At 40.7% G+C, this 22,822-nt stretch overlaps 1 protein-coding gene across 3 annotated transcripts; it reads right to left on the reverse strand.

Moving 5' to 3' along the window:
• Positions 1-258: 258 nt before the first annotated feature.
• ST7L (suppression of tumorigenicity 7 like) lies at positions 259-22,407 on the reverse strand. 3 transcript variants are annotated; one of them, XM_088066984.1, is made up of 16 exons: positions 22,199-22,407; positions 20,856-20,938; positions 19,756-19,864; positions 19,204-19,258; positions 18,564-18,679; positions 16,611-16,689; positions 15,735-15,889; positions 15,520-15,617; positions 14,993-15,107; positions 13,209-13,281; positions 12,391-12,493; positions 9,169-9,319; positions 8,937-9,029; positions 6,198-6,337; positions 1,022-1,091; positions 259-793 (listed from the first exon to the last, which is right to left on the reverse strand). In XM_088066984.1, exons 1-15 carry the CDS (start codon positions 22,401-22,403, stop codon positions 1,038-1,040), a joined length of 1,629 nt encoding a protein of 542 aa, XP_087923110.1. In that variant the 5' UTR covers positions 22,404-22,407; the 3' UTR covers positions 259-793; positions 1,022-1,037. The 3 variants fall into 3 exon arrangements, with proteins under 3 accessions (XP_087923110.1, XP_014113635.1, XP_014113634.1); XM_014258160.2 differs by having other exon boundaries at positions 6,198-6,256; positions 19,756-19,915; XM_014258159.2 differs by having other exon boundaries at positions 19,756-19,915.
• Between the last annotated feature and the right edge of the window lie 415 nt (positions 22,408-22,822).

Consider the following 22,822-nt stretch of genomic DNA (forward strand, 5'->3'; position numbering starts at 1 on the left):
TTGGACTAACATTTGAAAGTTCAGGTCTCCCAACAGACTCCCATGCAGCTATCACACTTTGGGCAGTTTCAGAAGCAATCCTGTCTTTCAAAATGCTTTGTCTTGAAGAATAAAAATATGCACAATTAAATCTAAAGAAGTAACATGAAATAGAGGAGTTTACCATCTCCTTGACTAATACAAGTCCATAAGGTAAGAAACAAATTTTTGTTTGCACATTATAATCTATATTAAACAGACACTTAAGAAGTCAACAAATTCAATGTGTTAAGTAGCAACATTTTAATAAAGAAAGCAGAACCATACTTTGCTGTTAACAAATATTTTGAAAAAGGCTTATAAAATTAAATCTAAGCCAAGTATCTGGTGCATCTGCAGCTGAGAAGGAAGCATCAATACTACAAACACCTGCTCAGTTTGTGTATTCTCCTTTCTTACAGAGGAAGTATGAGCTTCCAGTTGTCTGAGTGATTTAGAGAGCAATAAACTATTGCTCAACAAGAACTATTTTCTTAGATGATTACAGATTAAGGCTAAAGAAAAAATCCACATATTAAGAACCATCAACATGGAAGCCTGTCAAGGATATCAGTTGGAAGAGCGCAGATTTCCTCCTTGGCCCCCACAACTGGGGGTCAGCCAACCACCAAGTGAGGCTCACAAGAATAAAATCAAACTATCATAGAAAATACACTCCAGTCACACTAGTCAGCTGATGCCAGGGGCTGGAGAGCAGCAGGTCCTCAATGTGTTCCATAGTGAAGATGAAGGGTGAAAGAAGAGTCCCAAAGCACTGGAAGAAACAGAACACAACAATAAATCAGTTCCCAAACCAACTTCCTTCTGCAGACTCAAGGTATGAACAAAAATCACTCTGTGTCTTTCCCTCAGGGCAACAGAATTCCAATCCCTTCACTGTTGATGCCATGAAATAGGCTTGCTGTAAGCGTTACATATTAATGAAGACACAGAGTAGAAGGAAAACCTTCTGGAAGCCCCAGTTCCAGCCTTGTCCACTCACCCCTGGCACAGTCCATTCAGCTGGAGGCCAGAACGCTGGGAGCACTCACTGGCCACAGCACCCGCAGCACCTGGACAAAAGAACGAGGGTTAGGACGGCATCCCTCCCTACTACAACTCCTCCAGCTGCTCAGCACTGTGCCTCCAGGGCTGAACAGACTAGGGAGGGGAGGACAGTGGATTTTCAGAGAATCACAGAACTGTTTAGGTTGGAAGGGACCTTAAAGATCACCTCATTTTTTTAATATTCAGGCATAGATTATTTACAGGTCACTGACTCAAACTGAACAGCCCATCCACCGAGACCAGTCTGTGCTTCCAGACGGGATCCATATTCTAGAAGCCACCTAAACCATTCCAGAAGTAAGATTAGGCTAAAACAAATCGTGCAAACTCCTCTGCACCTTCTCAACCCATCCCCCAGATATTCTGCTGGCACTCAGGTTATCCTTGTGCAAACCCTCATTTCATGAATTAGCAACAACAGGACTCATTTACTTTGAAAGTTTTACTTTGGCCCTCCTGGCTTCTATCATAACCTCAAATATTACATTAAAAAGGCTTTTAAAACATAACATTCACAGCAGTGTAGGAGCTTTTCCTTGCAGTGGGCTTCTTCCCTGCCTGTTTGCGTGTGGCACCTTCACATTAAGTGCATGAGTTAAGATGTAGATTAGCAAGGCAAGAAACCTTTGCCCTTGGCATCGACACTCAGCTCTGACAGGAAACTTCAGGCTTTTTTTTCCCTACCAAGTGTAGAACCACTCATTACACATTGGCAGGGAAGTGCACATCTCCAAACTATACACATTTTCTCTTAGATAAGCAAAAGACTCAAGTGTTTATAAATATGAAAAGTTCAGCAGCTGGCTAAAAAGTTAATTCTCCGGTCTCACTTAATGAGCTTTGGGGAAAGTGGTAGGGGGATTTGCTCTTTAAGTAAAGCAGAGTGTCACACGAAGCAAGACTTGCCAGACAGGGTTCTGCTTTGCCCTATTTTCTGTCCCTATATGGCTGCCACAGACAAAATGGCAAGGAATCCTCCAACAGGAAGCTAGGGAACAGCAAGAATGCAAAATGTTTTCTCCTAATCTTACAGTCATAAAAATTAGCCAATTTTTAATTTAAGTCCCATGACTTCTTTGTTGTGAAAGTATCAAGCAATCCATACAAAACCACTTTGGAACAGCGACTTTCTTAGGATTTTATCCAATTCCCTGAAAAAGAAAGTTGTTTTCAGTATGATACAGGAGGAACACTGCTGCACTATTTTTTCAGTACTTTAATAATAATTTACACTGGTCTAATCCAGCAACATAAGGTTCCAAAGAAAAAAATGGGATTGATCTTCTTGGAATTGTCCAGAGAAGCTGTGGCTGCCCCATGCTTGGAAGTGCCCAAGGCCAGGTTGGACAGGGCTTGAAGCAGCCTGGGATAGTGGGAGGTGTCCCAGGCTGCCCATGGCAGGAGGTGGAACAGGATGAGCCTTAAGGTCCCTTTCCACCCAAACCATTCCATGATTCTATGAAGGTGTATGTTCAGTGTTGTCAGGAACTTCTGAGATCTGTTTACAGTGCCTGCTATCACTCTGTATCACTGGTGTTCTCACAGACTTCTTGGTGTCCTATTACAGAAGGAATTGTGTAACTTCACTTTTGCAAGATGATTCATGTCCACACAGTCCTCCATCTACGTAATTATTAAAAAATAAAAATTCATACTGAATGAAAAAATAATCAGACCCTTTTGTCTGCAATTTCGACAGAAGTTGTTTTATCTAGCAGTGTTTTTCAGCTTGTTCAGAGAGCTGTTGAGATTATCATAATTTGTGTAGCTTCCTCCCTTCTGTCACTTACTGCAAAGAATCTAAACAGCAGCTACTTCAGAAACAGAGCTGTCTGATGATCAAGAACAGCGTGATTCTCCAAGAGATCAGAAATCTGAATGAAACTAATAGTGAGGCCCAGGGAGCACCTGCGCCGGTACTGCAGCTCCTGTGGATCCTCAACCACTGCCTGTTCCACTGTCCCTACCAGCACTAACTCGTACAGTTTTCATGGAATCACAACAGTTTGGGTTGAAAGGGACCTTAAAGATCATCGAATTTCAACACCTTGTCAAGGGCAGGGACACCTTCCACTACCCCTGGCTGCTCCAAGCCCCCTCCAACCTGGCCTTGGACACTCCAGGGATTTGGCAGCCACAGCTTCTGTGGGTATCTTCTCTAACTGCATCAGGAAATGCTCAGCATTCTGCCAGCACCAGTCCCCAGCACCTGCAAAGCCCCTGGGCCGTGCAAGACCCCAAAACTGCGCGTGGCACCGGTGGGCAGGGCTGGGAGCGTGGGGCAGGAGCGGCTCCCGCGGCCGCTGCCAGCGCTCCGGCTGCTGCTGCTGCACACTGTATACATTGGAACCAGAAAATGCTTCCTTGTGATTTTTGGCCACTTGGAATATTTTTAGCAATTTGCCAAGGTTTACCCTGTGATTTATTATGGAGGAAACAATCTCAAGCACTAACAAATGAAAATATGTAAACTCAGACTTTTCAAGTCAATAGAAAGGTATTCAACTTCTTAAACCCCTTCTGAGGCATTCAGCTCGCTGGGGATTCAAATGCTGGAAAACAGTTTGATTAAGAAGTAACTGAAACGTAATCTAAGGAGTCACTGTTTGGAGATTTACAATGAAAAATTCCATATACACAATACTTTCCAATTGCCATTCCTAAAACAGTGTTCTAGGTTTCTTGGAAATTCAAGAGTTGGAAATAGATAAAAGGAATGCAAAATGTATGGCCAAAGCACTCCAGATATACCAGCTAGAACTTTATTATCTCAAATTACTGTATTTAGTAAGTTAAAGAACAGTAAGATGAAAATGAAAAACATAAAAAAAAAATAATTAAAAATTCAAATTACTGGAATTACTTGAAAATATAATGCTCAATATAGCAATTAATAATTGTTTTATTACAGTATGCTTGAGTGGAAAGGCTGGTATCATTATACAGACGATAACCTTCCATTTTTGGTATGAAAATTCAAGTACATTCTACTACTACAGAGACCTCCAGAAGTCAAGAGAGTATTTATAAAGTGTTAGCAGCCATCACAGCATTATCTGTAGTTAAACTATTGAAGAAATTTATTAACTAAAACACAGAATCATAGAATGGTCTGTTTTGGAAGGGACCTTAAAAGTCATCTAGTTCCAACATCCCTGCTGTGAGCAATAAAACCAGAAACGTTATTTTGATGTTGAGCATCATCGTTTCTTACAAGTTCTCTGAATCCTTCTGAAAACATCAGGAATGGAATAATGAGTACAATCATCCAATAAGTAAAATATGGAAGAATTTTTATCATTAGAGTATGATTGAGAGTCAACATTAATTCTAGCTAAAATAGCAGAATACTGGAAGTTCGTATTTCCTTCTCAGCTGTCAATCTCAAGAGAGTAATACAGAATTCCCTTCTTGCCTGATGATCTCAGCACACAGTTTCAGCTTTCACTGATTATAAACTGCCACAGAGAGTGTCAAGAGCCTCTGTCTGTGCCTACTACCACTGACTTGGTTGTGGGAATGCTGTGGCAATGTGTAGTGTTCTTGATGATCTACCTTTTCAGCTGAACAGACACTATCCAGCTTTTCCTAAAGAAAATAAACAAAATAAACACACTGCCAAATGAGTAAACCCTGGGAAGTTTTTTCCCTGCACTTGGACATGTCACTGGACAGCTCAACTGCAAAGCCAACTCAATCATACAAAGTCTTGTCTTTTTTTTGGTTGAAGAAACCCAGCAGAGAGAACTTCACCAAGCAATTCTTTGTTAGCATAACATTTGACCTTGTATCTCTTTGGAAATCATACAACATTGCTAATGCAGCCCTTACAGAATTAATCAAGCAGATAGTTAACCCCTAGTTCCTATGAATCCAGCCAATTATGAGCAGCACTGAAATTTGTCACTGGCATGTCCAACTACATTTTCCAGCATAAAAATCAACAACTCTGTGCGGAAATGAGGCCCCATTCTCAGACCTGCAGGACTTGGACAATGGACTGGGTTCACTAGTAAAGCAAACACTTTTATGAACAAAGTATTCTTAAAAAAGAAGGGCCCTCCTCCTGGGTCCCCATTACCTGTTGCATTAAACCACTAGGACACACAAGTTTATACTCTCTATTTTGACCAGCAAGGCCAGAATAAATGAGTCCCTCAGGAGTTCAGAGCTCTTTATTTGCTACTCTGCTCTACTGCATGAGATCCACAGTTCAATAAAGGCCAAACTGACTGCTTGGAGTAGTTTGAGCAGCTGGAGTGGGAAGCTGCCTATGCACTTTGTTTCTCAGCTTCCAGAATCCAAGGAAAGAGGACAAGGTTACAGACAGCAGATGCTAACAAATGAGTAAGGGAAAGAAATCTTACAAAGAGCAGGGAAGAGAGGGAGAAAAGAGAGGCACAGAAGGCACCCACAGGAACAGACATATTTAAGATACATTTAAAGCATCACAGATTATTACCAATGAGTGCCAACTTCTACCTTTGAAAAGGCACTCAAATGACAGAACTGTGGTCACCGAATACATTCTCCATCTAGTACGTGAAACCAGATGAGATATAAAACCAGTGGCTGAGCTCCTGAGAGGTTAAGTGACAGCTAAACTCAGTTCTGAACCTGGTTTGAAGTCACCAGTTACTTTATCTGTTCTCACCCATTCCATTTACATCACACTGTGGGTTTTCAGTGCTCACAGAGACCTGTTTGCCTGCAGTTGGGCCTGCCTTTTCCTCACTTCTCAAAACTTCCAGTCAACAAATTTATTTTTGAGGCTCTCCCACAGCAGTCGTGCACTTCCACAAGGCTAAAATCCATATTCACCACAATGGTTTGTGGAAGAATTTCTCTGGTGCTGAAATGCTGCTCTCTAACCATAACAGTGCAAATTAAAGCCATGGTATGTAATAGCAATAGCTCATCTCTTGTCAAAATAGACATTTTGCCCAAATTTCAGTATGTGTTTGACACTACCAGGATTCTTACAGAATCAGATAAAATAATTTATGCTCCACAAGCATGAGATTGACTAGAGGCAACTTCACCCTGGACCTCAAAATTCCCAAAAACTGATGAGATACCTTAGCAAGCCCCATGATAGAGGCAGTACTTACAGCTTTTGCAAAAATGACCATCAGCTCAGGGAACTGGTGGGTAAGGAGGGCCAGCATGGCTGAAAAGGAACACAGGCCTGCTGTGAAATGGATGAAAAAGGGAAGTTCCTTCTGAGGGTAAACGGAGACTTCGTGAAATGCTAAAAGGAAAAAAATGAAGAATGTTGACATTTGACAATCAAGGACTGCTTTCTGAATTATTTATGGCCTTGTAACTCATTTCTGGACTTTCAGAAGGAAAAACTCCTGCAGCACATCTTAAGTTCCAGTACTTTAACTTCTCAAAAATTTTTCTCCTACATCACATGTTTGTTTTCATTATTAATAGTCTTTACACATTTGTTTTCATTATTAATATTCTCTTCCCAGTCTTCTTTTTCACTTGCATGGGCTTTATTTTTGAAGCATTTCATCAGGCTCAGTTTTCAGTACCTATTTTTCTAACAGGACAGAGGGAACACCTGTAAAGTTCACAAGCTGTCAAAATTATCCAAACCAACTAAAACAATTCAGGTGTTTTCAACCCTCTGGAGCTCTAATCCTGTCACCTGAAAAGAGCGACACATCTCCACACCCCGTAAGAAGCTGAGCAAGTACAAAACGACCAGCATGTTGTATACACATCTATTTCTTAGTACTTCTTGAAGACTTCTGGTTGTAGACTACAGTAAATCTGTTCAGAGCAGCTGACAGAGCAGACCTCAAAGAAAACAGCACCAGGGCTGGGTTATAAATTCTGTATGTAGCAGCTCCTTGCAATTTCCAATCTCTGGTAACAAAATCCAAAGCAGGTGATTAGCCAGGCTAAGGGTGGCATGTGGAGCTTTCAGCACTCACAACACTACTGCTGCTCACTCACCAACAACCCGCTGTGTGAATTTGCAATTATTTAATGGCTCTGGATACCTGCAGCTCTGATTTCTATCTAATGATTCGAAAATGTTTTTAAATGAAGAAAAAGATAGTTTCTATAGACATAAGTAATTATAAAAGGACTGCCCTTCTTGACAAGCTGCTTTTAAAATCTAACAAAAGCTTAAAATTATGAATGAGCCTTTTTTTTGTAAAATGAGAAAATACAATTGTATTCCTTCTTAAGCTGAAGCGTGTGGAGGAAAGAAACACTTTACCTTCCCAGTTACTACTTCGGAACGCTACTACATTAAAGCACCATTAGAAGAGTAAATCCAGCAAAAGTGTCCTGTGCTCTTGCAACTCATTAACGGCAAAGTGCTCAGGGATTGTTTTGGCTTTAATGATATGATTTTGGAGTACAATTACGTACAATATTTGGAGATCCATATCTAACATCAGAGATGTTAACTGTACCCAGAGATTCATACTATATAGAAACTCACCTCATTTCTAAAACATGGAGCAATATAATTTAGGAAAGTGTTTCAAAAATGGGAATTAATTCTTTTTGCAGTAGCTTTTCCTACACTGGAAAATTAAAACCAAATTCAAAATAGATAAAAACAACTAAAGCTAATTCTATACATTCACAGACATTTAAGAAGCGTTACTCATCAGACCAATCCAGGTTTTTTGAATCATTGATTTAGTCAACATTATTTTAATAGATAAATATTTTAAAAATTAAGTGTCAAGATTTCTTGAGGAAGTACTGCAATAAAAGTGTTAAGATGATTTTATTTATAGGTAGTTTTATATTTAAAACATAACAGGAATGCGTGAGTGATCCTGTTGAAATATCTGCATGTGTTGGTGTTTAATTATGCTGGGAAGTCTACAATTTAGGGTTAGTTACTAACCAAGGAATTCCTTGTGCAATATCCTGCATAAGTGAGAAATGAGTAATTTAAAGCAGTCTGGGGGCAAATTTAAATTACACATTTTAAATATAACTTCAGGCTTTTAAATAGAAACACGTCTGTGCAGTTTTCCTTTCCACAGCTGTGGTCTCTGTAGGGCTGCTGGTGCTTTTGCAGTAGCCCTGTCCAGTCCCAGGGGAATTGTGTTTCTTCAAGACATAGAAGTTCAACCCCAAAGGAATTCAAGTAAGATGTATAATTAACAGCTCAATTCTAATCTAAATTAATGCTATTTTCCTAAATATCGTGAGTACAGGCAGTAATGATAAAGTTTATTTGTCTTGCCCACAGAAAAAAACATGTAGGCTCATAATTGCATTAAGTAACCTTGAAGCAAAGAGCAGCTGGAAAAGACTTACTTTTTAGTATCAAATGTTAGTATAAATCCACAGAAATACATGTATAAAAAGTTCCAGGAGGCACCCAGCAGATAAATACAGACCACTGAATTAATGACAGAAAGCAATACATGTTCTGTGAAGCTACAGATTAACCAAAGATTCTCTGTAAGATCACAGAGAGGTTTTACTGGATACCTAATGCAGGACTGGAACCATGGATTGATTCCTTGCTAGAATAGCAGTCAAATTCATGAACTCTTTTAAAAGCAGTTTTTAACAAATGCTCAACTTTGTTGTTCTCAAGGTTGGCCAGACTCAGTCTGAATGTACCACACACAGATTTCATCTCTGAAGGACTCGGGCTATTACAGCATCAAGCTGACATTTACCACACACACGTCAAGTGCTTCTGGATCTGTTGGGAGGGACATCAACAAATAGCTGAATCCCCTTCGCAGGAAGCTCAAACTAAAAAAATTACAGTAAGGTAAATACAGAATACCACAAACTGAATATGTCCTTAGCCTGTGTTTTATTGTCATTACTGCTTAGAAACCACTTACTTGGCAACAGTTCTCTGTCTGCTGTTTCTGTGCAGCTTGGGTAGGGATAGAAAAGATGTCCTTTCTCTAATGGGTATGGAATCATCCTAAATGCTGCAAAAAGGGTGAGTGACATTAGATCTGTATCTAATCAGGAGACCAGTTTCTCACAAAGAGAACCAACCGTGTTTGAGGGGGGCAAAGGCAGAGAGACTACTCTACTGTACAGAACAATATAAAAGGATATACTTACTGCCTTCCCATGTGCAGTGCAGCAGATTTAGAGCCCCTTCTATCCTCTTCCAGTGCTGGAGGTGAAAAAAAGCATACGCTACTGCCTCACTGTCCCCTCGCTTCAGAATGTGCTCTGGAGGCAGCACTAGGCTTTTCATTTCTAGTAAATACTGGAAGGAAAAATGGAAAGTACACCTGGTTACATGGAATGTTCAAAAACCTTTGATTGAGAAATATAAATTATCGTTCTAGTGTAACTGAGCGTAGAAGGGGCCAGCTTCTACCACAGAGCAGCCAGGCTGCACTAAGTGAGAACTGGAAAGCAGCAAAACACTCCTGTGTATATGACTCTTAAATTAGCCTTTCACACACACAAAAAATCAAGAATAAACATACAGCTTCAGTAAGACAAAATAAAAATACATCCTTGTGGATCAGACATTAAGTATAATGCTGCAGGTGCAACACCAATGAGGGACAAATTTAGGCTGATAAATAACCCCAAACCAACAATATTTTTGCTCATTAGTTCATCACTGAAAGTTTCAATGTAGGTGGCTGAGGACTTGTTAGCTCTGAAGTATGAGCAGCAAACCTGAAAGTGTCGGTGTGCTAACCAAAAGAATAATAATAAACCAAATCCAGGAAAATCTTCTTCTAATGTGGTCTTACTGTGCAACCACAAAGTATCTTTGATTTCAGATTTTTTCAATTTCAGCTCTTTCCCTCCATCAACAGAAAATCTGATGCTCAGAATAGTCAAAGAACACAAGGATTCATCATTTCCTATTTCTCTACAACACAGAACATGCAATTTTTTTTAATGTACCACTTTTTCTCATGGTACATTAAAAAAGTCAGGTAGCTCTTAAAAACAGATGACTACTTTTTACAAGAATGAAATTACAGTTTCAGCTCTAGTATTTACCTGTGAGCTGTCCTCTCCTACCATATAGTGTCTCATTCAGTAACAGCCAAAGTTAATCCACATCTTTGATCAACGTAGCTGGCAATTCCTTGGAGTGTCCCCCGAAGTGTAAGAATGCAGCTAACTCACCGATTTATTTCAGCAGATGCCACAAACTATGAGATTATTTACTAATCCAGTTTGAGGACTTAACTTTTCCCATTCAGACTCTTCAAGGAATGTTGGAGGGGTTGTGCCCCAGCCAAATAAAGCACATTTGCTGCCTGGCTAGGTTCTTCTCTCAGTGCCTTGGGCCTGCAATCCGGAGGGTAATATTCTTGCTAATCCCCTCTAATCCTCTTCCATTTTTTTTTTTTTTTTATTTTTTTTTTAGCACAGTAAAGGATCACTCACACAGCACTGCTGTGGGAAAATGGTCTCAAATATCTGACCCCTGACCCAAGTCCTCATGCTCTCCACAGTGCCCACTTTTCCATTATGCTAACTGGGAATATAAACCCAGCAGTGGTGGTGAAGCCCCACTGCAAGTATTGCCACAACACACCAATGCTCAGCTCCAGCCTTTGGCTCTCTCTGAGCCCATGTTACCACATAAACAGAAAAATTCCAGTCTGGAAATAGGCAAGGTGTCAGTACTGAAGGTATCTCAGTACTGAACTAACGCTTTGAAGTCTTTATATGAAATAAAAATTTCTAAGATATTCAGATGACTACAAAAGATTGTTTTATAAAGTACCAAAATGCAGTTACAGATTTCTAATCTGAAATGGCTTAAGAGGACTATTTTCCAGCTGGTTCTAACTTACCAAACAACCCCCAGCCTTGTAAAAGCAGAACAATGAGAAACAAACTTTATTTTATTTTCCTTTTGCAAAATGTTATGTACAATCACTTTCATCGGACGTGCGAACAGAGGGATTTCCTGCTTTATATACTCATTTTTAGTCTCTGGGACAAAACAGAGTGGAAATTCAAAGATCAGATTTTCTTCTCCCTCTGTGATCCACTGGGCAAGTTGTTTCACTTCTCTGCCCTTATTCACTGGTTTGCCTTGATCATAAACATTTCAGAGTTCTAAATAGTGTGCACCAGTAAAATTCTGCTCTGTCATCAATTGGCACCTCAAGGCAGTATCATAATAAAAAACCCATGAAGAATGGATAGATATACAATTAGAAGAGAAAATCAAGTTACTGAAATGTGGAATCAGTTTCTGCATTTGTCTGCAGAACTACAGACCATATTTTAACAAAACAGCCTGTTTGAAATGATCCCTCAACTTCTTTAAAAAGGTATGAGGTTCCAGAAACTGGAGGATACCCAAACAAAAGAACTTTTAGATAATGATAATGCATTATAATCTTCTGCCCCTAAAGGCAGAGGCTGAAGAAAAATCTGTCTGAGACTGTCTGAAATGAACTTGCTACGCTCTTGATCAGTCATGCAAAGAAGCAGCAATTTCTCCCAGCAATTAGCTTCCTCAGTGCACATTCTATTGGATTGGACAGGCAGACAGAACAGAGTGGCCGGATCATTCCAGCCTCCCCAGCAGCAGCCACTGGGACTCCATCATCATTTGCAGAGGATTAGACTCTGCACTGAGCCAACCTCCTGCTTCAAGGTTTCATACTGAAAGCATCACTAGTACACTAAAAAGCAATGCAAAATTTTATTTTCACCCAATACTCACTCTGTGGAATCTGTGTTTTGATGCCAGATGTTATATTACAGCCTGTGGTGATACAGACTCTTAATCTTGTTTATACGTGGATGAAGAAAAGAAGTGACTGCAGATCTTTCAAAAACCATGGAGCTATGGTTGAAAGCCCAGCAGAATAAAGGGGTTTGGAATACTAGAGTAATTATTGTTTGGAGAACTTAATTTAGCTTCAGGGACTTGGAAGCAGGGTGATGGAATGATACATCTTTAAGGTCACTTCCAACACAAACCATTCTGTGATTATTTTATGGCTTTAAATATCTACATTTATATTTATTAATGACCACCCTTACTGAGAGTAAAGGGCCCTCAGTAATACATCACTGGATTTTCCAACGAGTTAGGAAATTCCAAGTTTAAGTTTTTGTGCAAAAAACCCTGTTTGAATATCAGCTATTATATATAAAAAAAATATGGCTACAAAATATTTATGATATAAAAAAACTAAAGTTTTTAACAACTCCACGGCTGGAGTTATAACCAAATTCAAGAAAATATGGAGCTAGAAAGGCTCCAATAACAATATGATATTATTATATGATATTTTTCAGAATACACTACAAGTGGTCTAATAGGAAATAAAATACTCTTACCTTTGGAACATGAGGGTTAAATTCCACAGCTCTGTGAATTGCTTCCACAGCATTAATTTCTGCTGTACTAAGCCCTCTCTTGGAGGCAGTTTCTGGGGAGAACCTAAAGGGAAAAACCCACCTTGAACAAAAGTAATAAATAATAAATGCTAACCAGGTGTTTATTTGCACTGTAAACTTGGAGTTCATTAAAAATTGGCTGATTCATCAAGAAAGATAAACAAAGCTTTCTAAGAGACAAATGTTCATGTTAAGTTGACCATGTTATCCATGCCCATATGAAATTCATGTCAATCATGGCAGGTGAGTGCCCTGACTTTCAGCTCCCTGTTACAGCATCAGCATTGCACCTGCTGGGAGGTGGAGCTGGGCTCAGACCTCAGTGAAATGCCAGCATCAACTAACACAAATATCCTGTACCCACTCCAAAAGACAAATCCCAAGCGAAACACTGAAAACAGAATTTATACAAAAGCACTTGGCCAATACATGTGCTTGTGAAAAACATCCTCACCTGTACTAACTTTATGGACACTTAAAAGTAGTTTTAAAGTGTGTTCTATTACACATACAAATATGTGTGTATATATAAATACACTCAACTTGTTCTTAGAAATGTAACTACTACGTATTTAGGCGTACCCAGGGATATAAAAAAAGACTAAAAAGTTAAAATAATCTTTTAACCGAAACAAAGATTTCTTTACAGATTAGAAGCAATTTTAAAACATAAAATATTTAGACCTTTTTCCTTCATATTTTACATCAGAAGCCAAGATTAGTGACAAACCATTGTTTTCACACATGTCCTTTCTTACCTTTCTGAAACAGCTCTGGCTTTTAGCAGAGCAGCTGTGTAACATATTGCTGCTGATTTGGGAAGACTGATATCTGTGATAAAATAAAATAATTAAGCCGTAAGATTCTAAGGCAATACAAACATTTTAAACCCACATCCTTTGAGTTAAAGATTTTTCCTTGGGTATAGGAGACAATGAACGTAACATCTGGAACATTACAGCTGTGATTAGAAACTTTGAATTTCTCTGCACAGTCACCACTCATTCTCAAAGTTGTATTTAAGTGATAGAGCCATTTTTCGTTTCTAAATGTACCAACAAGCTGAAACTGAATCCAAAGAGAAATGTGCATATAAATAAACTTAAGAACAGAATGTATTTCCTGTATTAACTCACAAAGATTTAAAGTAAGCTTCTAATCTTTACTTAATTTTGCAACTGTACATTAACACAGTTTTATACAATACTGAGACTGACCAGAAGATGACCGCAAAAAATTACATTACAGACAGGTAGATGAATTTTAACAAAAATGCGATTTCCACTCTTCTGCAGTCCCACGGGGGAAAATTCTATTAGCTGTAGCTTTGTAGAATATCTAAAGCCAAGTTTGAGCTGACAATTACAGATTAGAAGGTTAGCACTCCACAGTGCAAGTTTACTTTAAAAGCAGACAAAGTCTGGGGTGTAATTCCCAAGTAACACGTTGTGTATAGTCAGATGGCTCTTGCCTTTTTTGTAAATCCCGTCCTGGGCCTGTCCATCACTTACTACAAGTCTGGCTGTTGTGTCAAGCAAAACACAGGGGTGCTGCAGGGAGTTTGAAGCTTGTACTCATTTTTCCAGATGCTCAGAAAAAAAAATCAGTGCCGCAATTCCTGGTGTTAACAGAAAGAAGCACTGGGCAAACTGCAAATGGTTTTCACAAATCAAAAACAAATGCACCCAGAAGAGGATGAAGGAATGGGAGCAGGGTGCTAGGTTGGCCATGTACAAGTGGCATAGGATTTGGGCAAAAATATCATACCTTTGATTCTCTGAGGCAATAAAGAATTGATATAAGATAACTCAACAACTTCTGAGAATAACTGCCATAAAATACTGCTATGTCCCTCCATTCCAAAGGTGATTTAAGGCCCTGCTCTGACAGCAGCCCTTCGTACACTCATGAAGTGGGCACTGTCCAGGTGGCAAAGCTGAAGGCAATAAAAAATAAGTATTTATTTTATTAACCTTTATTTAAACTTACACAATATCTGCGACCTACTAATTGAGACAGAAAGTGAAAGCAAACTGCATCACTTGATGCACAGCACTGATCTCTGGCAGCAGCATGTTTGCACACTGCTAATCTCTGACAAGAAACCTCAGTATTAACAGAAGCACCAAGCCTGGAAGATGACAAAAAAAAAAAAAAAAAGGAAAACCACCTTTTCCAGCTTATTTACATCAATTCCCTACAGGCCTATGTGCTGGCTGAAAAAGGCTGATGAATTTAGGCATATCCAAGGATGTAGAAGAGACTAATTAATATAATCCTTGAATTGAAGAAAGGATTTCTTTACAGATTAGAACTTAAAAACATAGAAAGTAATTCATATGCAATTTAATTTGCCTAAATTTGACCTCAGCAGTCAAAAGGAGAATTTGACCTGCACTCTGCAAGCACCTATTTGTTACTGCTGAAGGGAATCTGCTCACCTTGCTGAGGTCATGGGTAGACTCCTGCCTGTGGACACACATCCCTTGCCCATCTCACTTTTATTCAAAAACACACACATTTTCCAACAGCTATCACTTACCATCATACTTGGCTAAAACTGCCTGGACATCTGCATAAGCCTGTAACTCCAGAAGGGCCTCTAACAGGTTTTCATGGATATTCAGCATACTGAGAAGTGGAAACTCTTTCATCAACTGCAAATCAATAAAGAGAAATAAATTACATATAGAATTGCAGTTGAATCACTGAAATACTTGATAGAAATCAGTAAACTAATCTAGGATTTTTTTAATGTTCTGTTGTCTCAGAGTATAAGAAATTGGCATGGAAGCAGCATGAAAAGAACTGCATAATTTCATAAAATCACATAATGGGTTGGGTTGGAAACAATCAAAGTCCATCTCACTCCTGCCATAGCAGAAGGGCAGGGACACCTCCTACTAGACCAGGTTACTCAAAGCCCCATCCAGTCATGATGTGCAAATCTCATGGGAAAATAATTCAATTAGATTAATTTTGATGCCAAGAAATGAACTTTAAAACCATCAATTAGGACAGTGTGACTGAAAACAATGGTTAACTCAGGGTTTTTTCACTTTTACTTACATCTCTCATCATTTTTACTGCTTCTCGTATTCTTCCAAGTTTCCTGGCACACATAGCTAGTCTCCTCTTCACATACACCAATACATTGGTGTCTCTTCCTGATTACAAAGACAAAAAAAATTACCAGTTTCAATCCTTACCTCTCCTCATTATAACTTCAGTTTTACACTTCTGCTCACACAAACCCAAGAGTTCATGTGATTCAAAGTCCTTACTCAGCTGTGCTTCATGCTGTGGGCTCTGGGAATGGCAGTTCTGAGATTTTCTGTAAATAATTTCTCCTGCTTTCAGAGCCTGCTTGAAATATTTCTCAGCATCCACAATAGTTGTTGCTTCTTCCTCAGCCAGGAGGACATATGCAGTAGCACAACTGAAATAAGAGAAAAAACTACTAGTTATTTTGAGAGAGGGAGTTTACTACATTTAATAAGTATTAGAAGTATTAGAAATGGGCAAGATTCACTTATGTTTTAGATGCAAGCATTGACAATATTAAAATTCCAAAATACTGATTTGAGTTCAAAGGGGGATTGACAGGAAAAAAGAAACCTTTTCCATTTTACAGAAAAAAACACACATACCCCTCTCATCTGGACAAAAAGCAAAGGAAAAATTGTAAAAGCAAGTTAAAATATTTTCCTTGAAACTGTAAAAATGGTCAATAATTGTCAGGAAAGCGGATCACAGTTGTGAGTGAAATTCTTTGGTTTATGCTACAGAGTAGTTTTAAATCCTTTACAGGAGTGGCATCTGTGGATTCCAAATACAGTTCTACCATGATGCCATCTCTGAAACACATTATCTTATATTCAGTTAAGACCATCCTATACCTGAATTAGATTCCTCATTTGTTATTGCCACTAATACAACAATTTAATAAAAAAGCAGCACAAAATATGTTTTTAGTAGAACAGTTCAATACTTCAGGGCAATTTACACCCCATGTGCAATTCCCAGTCCAAAGAGTCCCCCTTAAGCATTTAGAACTTTGCTAAAAGTGAATTATTAGATTAAGAAACTGACAGTATGTTCAGTATCCTTCTACTTAATGCTTCACACTAGAAATACAGCAACTAAACTTATAAACTTACTCATTGTTCAACTCTAGAGCTTGATACGCTGCTTTAATCCGGGCCTGCGGGTTCCTCTCTCGCCACGCTTTCTGCATAACTGTAGCAAAAACATGGAAAGGCTGGTGAGGGACATGGACCTGGGAGCCAGTGGACACAACACTGGCTGCTTGGAGCCAGCTCTAATTAACATTACCTTCCAGTCTGAAAATTCCTGTTTGCTGTATGATTGTTGTAAGGAAGAACAAACAAGTGTTTTAATTTCAGGCTGTTCCTACCACAAGCATCAAATTCATGCAACAGCTCATTACGCCCCAAACTTAGCTTAAAAAACCAACAACAGTGAGGAAGATTCCTCACTGACCATTTCAGAACTCCTACATGGACCACAGAAACAGCTTACATAACCAGGCAGATGTACAATTTCTAAATTGCTACAGATTTTTGGAAACATTTCCCAAGATTTGCTGGAAGCTTGGCAGGAGCAACGGTCAAACACAGGTTCTTGCACAGACCTGCACAGAATTTTAATTTTAGCTTTCAAACAGAACTTCAAAGAAAACAGCGATGGAGTAAGTGGTATCTTGCAGTGGTATCTACACAGGTAGAGTTTTGTACTTAAAGTTGGCCAGGGCAGCTCTAGCTGCCCCTGGCAGTGTCCAAGGCCAGGTTGGATGGGGCTTGGAGCAGCCTGGGATAGCAGAAGCTGTCCCTGCCCAGGGCAGGGGGTGGAGCTGGATGAGCTTTAAGGGCCCTTCCAACACAAAGCGTTCTGGGATTCTGTTCCATGATTAGTTTTAGACAACTGTCAGATCATAAACAACTTCATTTTAAATTTACAAAGCACATTTGGGTGGCATCACATGGCAAAGCCAATTCAAGATATACATTTATCAGCTTGCTAGAAAGTGCTCAAGGGAACAAGTAAAAAGGGTGAAATCCATTCGGAAGTGTCCTTTGAACTACAACTTGAATTTAAAATTATTTCACTGCAATGACTATAAACCCCTCTCCACCATGCTTCCATTTAGTAAAACTGGAAAACACAAACTGAAAACCACCTTCCAGGAAAACAACACGCTCAGAGCTACCATTTTCTATGCAGGATTATTAACTTTCACACTAAAAACCAGTTCTGAAAGAACTCCAAAAGCTTATGTTCATGGAGTTCTATATCTGGCCTATCTCAAGGATGATAAGAAAACTGAAGAATCTATACATGTTTTTTTTGGAACAAAACCTCCTACTGTCAAGCAAGAATAACGTGGAAAAATATTTGAGTTTTCTTTCGGAAACAAAATATTAGTCTTGGCTCAGCAAGCGAGACAATTCACTCCCTTTTGTGAAATAAAAACATATCTTTCATATCAAACATGTCACAGCCAGCTGACAAGGAACACCTCCGGAATGTGACAAATTGACAATAATTCACACCCACACTGACAATAACCAGGTAAAGAACATTTTCTGCACTAAATGTGGAGCACAAGGAAAAAAATCTGGAGACTGCACTCATTACTGCATTCATTACTATGGTTTAAATAAGACCACATTTTGGCTGCTGAGAATATAATCCAGGTTTGCAATATTGTGTTAATTATTTGAAATGTGTGAGATCTTTAAAAAGTCAGGACCCTGACAGCACTTAAGTAGTAGAGAGTGCACAACATAAAACAACATCTTTCCACTAAATTTCACTAAACACTAAATTTCAAGGCCATGTTAGAGGGGGCTTGGAGCAGCCTGGTTTAGTGGAAGGTGTCCTTGCCCACGGCAGGGGGTGTAACAGGATTAGCTTGAAGGTCCCTCCCAACCCAAACTACTCTCTGATCCTCTACATCTATTAAACCTCTTTAGAACCTGAGAAATGCTATACTAAATATTTGACACAGTAACTTGCACTACTTTGGAGTTCACTAAAAACACACACTTGACACTGTCCAACACTTACACACCTTACACAGACATCACTACCTGTGTCAGAAGGCCGAAGGGCATCCGTGTCACATGTGAAAAAGGTTTGATGATCTTGAGCAGACAAATTCATGTCATAGTAAGTAAGAGGCTCCTTCCCAGTCACCCACATGTACCTAAAACAGCAGAAATTTCAGTAAGAGGCATTCCTAGTAATTAGCAATGCTGATACCACAGGGATAGCTGATGTGCCTAGTGCAGAAAATCTATAATAAAAGACTAAACCTACTAACACGAAGTTTCAAGTACTATTGTTCAGAAATCTGTAAAGTTGTAAACAGTTTGGGAACTGGCTTCCTAGAAAGCAGCTTTTCCCATGAAGTAACACTAGGAGACTTAAAATATAGCTTAATAAAAGAGAATTTAGATTGAGAATCACTGTCTCAACCTCTGAAAAAAGATTTTTTCCTACATTACTCTAAAAAAAAAAAATGCTACAGTAATACTTTTGTTCTTAACACTGAAACTGCCAAAGCTTGGCTTGGTGCCTTTTAAACACAGAATTGGTATCAATCACCCCTATAATCTTGCAGGTCTGCAGCTGTCTCCTGACATTACCAGTGCAAGCTCAGTGAGGAAGTCATGTGCATGCCCCCGATTAAATTTAAAAATAAGCAGTGGAAAGCAAGATAATTAATACCTGCTATACTCTGCCCCTCTGAAAAGATTGAGAGGATTTCGCCACACTTTGCACTCTGAGGAATAAAAAAAAGTACTTTTTAAATTAAAAGCACGGGAAATATTATCTTGTAATGCAAAAGCAGTTGTTCTTTGAAAAACTGCTTTAATTTTATTATTATGCAATCATCATCTTCATAAACTTCTGCTATTCCATAAATATAATATTCCATTTTTGCTCTCCAAAATTGCTGGGGCACAAAAGCACAGGGAGGGAAGATTAAGCAATGCATGTATACTCAAGCAATATTTACCTTGCACATATTTAGAACAGTAAATAACTAATGTTACTGAAACAGTTTTAGCTAAATGTATAATATTTTCTAAATCATATTTTTAACAATGAATGGTTTAGAGTAAAAAAACATTATTATTTAGTATATTTTTATTAATACTGACAAAACACTCTAAGATGTAGATTTTGTCCAGTTTTTACAAGCACTAATGCACAGCCAAAGCCATTAAAAGCCACCTCGAAGCTTAAGGAAAGCTCCTGGGACACTTCAGGAATCACCTGGCATGTTCTGCCTGCTGGTCTCATTCTCCCCCGCTGAGAAAGCTGCTGGGGCTGGGGGGCTGTTCTCTGCACCCCCAATGAGGGGCCTCAAATGGCTCACAGAAACCTGCTCAATGAAAGATGTGCCATATTTTCGGAAGTGCCACCACTCAAACACCTGTCACAGGAGAAAAAAGCACCAGGAATTTCCTTAGATGACACCCTCCCAGCAAACACGAGGGATGAAGAGTGTTCACAGCAAGTATAGCCCCTTGCAAATGATCAGGGATGGAACTTATCTCCATACAGAGTAACACTAATGACCTGGTTTGGCCTGTCTTGTCATGCAGGATCGCTCAGAACATGAAAGAGATTGGGAAAAAAACATCAAAATTTTAGTCAAATGTTACGTTCCTCCCTCCTCAGGTCATTAGGGTAACTCATAAACCCTTTTAGAAGTGCCTGGATAGGGAAACTGGAAACAGAGGCAAAAAAACCATGATATCCTCTTTTACTGGAGAGAATACTTCAAGCTGTAGCCCAACCTGTAGTACCAAATTAGTAGTATTTAACACAGGTGTAGTTTTTTCATTTCATAAAAATAATCTAGAAGAATAAAGGATAAAATGGCCCATTAAACAGAAATTCTAACCAGAAAGAGAGAGGCTAACAAAGAGATATGGCTAAGTTAACAGCAATGACAGTCACTCAGCAGAAATTTTGGGCCAAAAATATTACCATCTCTTCCTGAAGCAATTAAAAAAATACCTGCATATCATAAGCCCTCAAGGACTACACCAAACTGTCAGCCCTGGACCAATTTGGATCCCGTGCCTGGATCAGGTACTGCACTCCTCTCTCTGGTGACCAGTGACAGGAGCAGCTGAAGCTGTGTCAGTGGAGCTAAACCATTCTGGCACTCTGCACCAGTTATTTTCTCAGACTCATCAGTCCCAATATACAATACACACACAGCAAAAAGGTTGCAACGATACATCAGAGAAGTTCCTTCCCAGCACAAAGGCACCCTCTAGAGTCTGATATTCATTCTCTTTACCCCTCATAAAGTCATCTGGGACATGCTAAAGTTGTTTGAAAAAAAGAAGTGGACTACTTACAAATATCAGTCCAGATATAAAAGATGAAGTTACTGTAAGGGCAAAGTAGAATTTTGGAGTCAAAGTGCTTAAGAACACAGTCACTGTTAAGAGAAACAAAACCAAAGACTTAATAAGTAGAACTGAAAAACAAAAACAGCTTGTCTATTAAAAAATGCCCAATATCATGCAAATATATAGTATACTATAGCCCTAGTAGCTTTATAATGCTACACTGCTACGGGAATCCTCACCACTTATTATTTTGTTTGTATCTACCTGCGACAATTTCTATATCCAGCCAAAAAAAAAAAAAAAAATCACTGTACATTTCTAGACAAAGAGTCTTTATGGTTTCACCCATGTTGCTGGTGGACCACAACAAGCCAATTTAATGTATTACTTCACTTTAAGACATCTGTTTTGATGCAAATTTAAATTCAGTGTTAACATACATTTTCCACAGACCTCTCCGTCCTGATATCAAGACAACACATCAGCCTTGTCACCTGGCAGCAGCTGGAAAGGGCCAGGGCAGGGCTGCAGCTGACAGACCCAGGGGGGAGCACATAGCAGTGCCTTGGCTGCTTTTGGCTGCCCAGTCCTCAGCCGTGTCCCTAACCCTGGAGTTAGGTGACAGTGAGCTCAGTGTGTCACCGAGCGAAGCTGGGATGCATGACCAGCCCGAAGGCACCGCAGGGACAGACTCACAGAATCGGAATAATCATTCGTTTGGAAAAGACCTTCTCAAGTCCAGCCTGTGACCAATCCCCACCTCGTCAACAAGACCAGAGCACTGAGAGCCAGGTCCAGCTGTTCCCTGGGTACCACGAGGGGTGGGGACTCCACCACTTCTCTGGGCAGCCCATTCCAATGTCTGACATCCTTCTCATGAAGAAATTCCTCCTGATGTCCGACCTGAACTTTCCCTGACACAGGTGGAGGTCACTATCTTATCCTGGGAGCAGAGCCTAATCCCCCCTGGCTGTCCCTTCCTGTCAGGGAGTTGTAAAGAGCAAGAAGGGTCCCCCTGAGCCTCCTTTTCTGCAGGCTGAGCCCCTTTCCCAGCTCCCTCAGCTGCTCCTGGGGCTCCAGACCTTCCACAGATCCATTTCCTGCTCTGGACACACTCCAGCCTCTCAACGTTCCTCCTGAATGGAAGGTCCCGGACCCGGCCACAGCACCTGCAGAGCCGCTCGCCAAGCACAGAGGAACAATCCCTGCCCCGGTCCCGCTGGATGCACTCCTCCCGATACAGCCCAGGATGCTCGGGGGGACGGGTCCGAGCCGAGCCTGCCCTGCCCGCACGCCCGGCTCCACATGAAGGGTCCACCCAGCGCGCCATCCGCCCCTGCTGCCCTCACCGGCCGCCAGGCCGTCCCGGAGCCGCACCGGCACCCGCAGCACCGCGTACAGGAGCCCGAGCCCGGCGACCACGGCCAGGAGCCCGCGGGCCCAGGGCGTCGCAGCCCGCCGCCTCAGCTGCTCCCAACGCCGGAACGCCGAGGCCGCCCCAGGGCACGGCGGCCCCCGCCCGCTGCCACCGCTGCCACCGCTGCCCTCCGCCATCACGGCCCACAGGGCACGCCGGGACAGGGGCGGGACAAGCACCGGGGCGGGGCTCCGCCAGCACGGGCAGCATGTTCACCGACCCCATCATCACTACTCCAGCGTGAAACGCGGACCGATCGTTCCCCACACCGCAGCCAGCACTCCCGGAGGCTCTGGGACGCGGCAGGTCGGCCACCGTCGTGTTCCCGCTAGCGAACAACCTGCCCGTTGCTATGATGGTGGCAGCACAGCGTCTACCCGCAGCTAAGATGGCGGCAGCCGCGTTTCCGGTCTACAGATCCCGACCGTCTCAGCCCACGGGGGTACGCCGGGACAGGGCCGGGACGACCACGGCGAGGCTCCTCCAGCGTAGGCAGCCAGTTCGTCGAGTCCATCACCGCTGCTCCGCCCGAGCATATCCCACACGATGACCGGGA

The sequence above is a fragment of the Pseudopodoces humilis genome, chromosome 26 (genome assembly GCF_049639895.1).
Source record: "Pseudopodoces humilis isolate 2021_Gansu_Grassland_sample_001 chromosome 26, ASM4963989v1, whole genome shotgun sequence".
Taxonomy (NCBI): Eukaryota; Metazoa; Chordata; class Aves; order Passeriformes; family Paridae; genus Pseudopodoces; species Pseudopodoces humilis.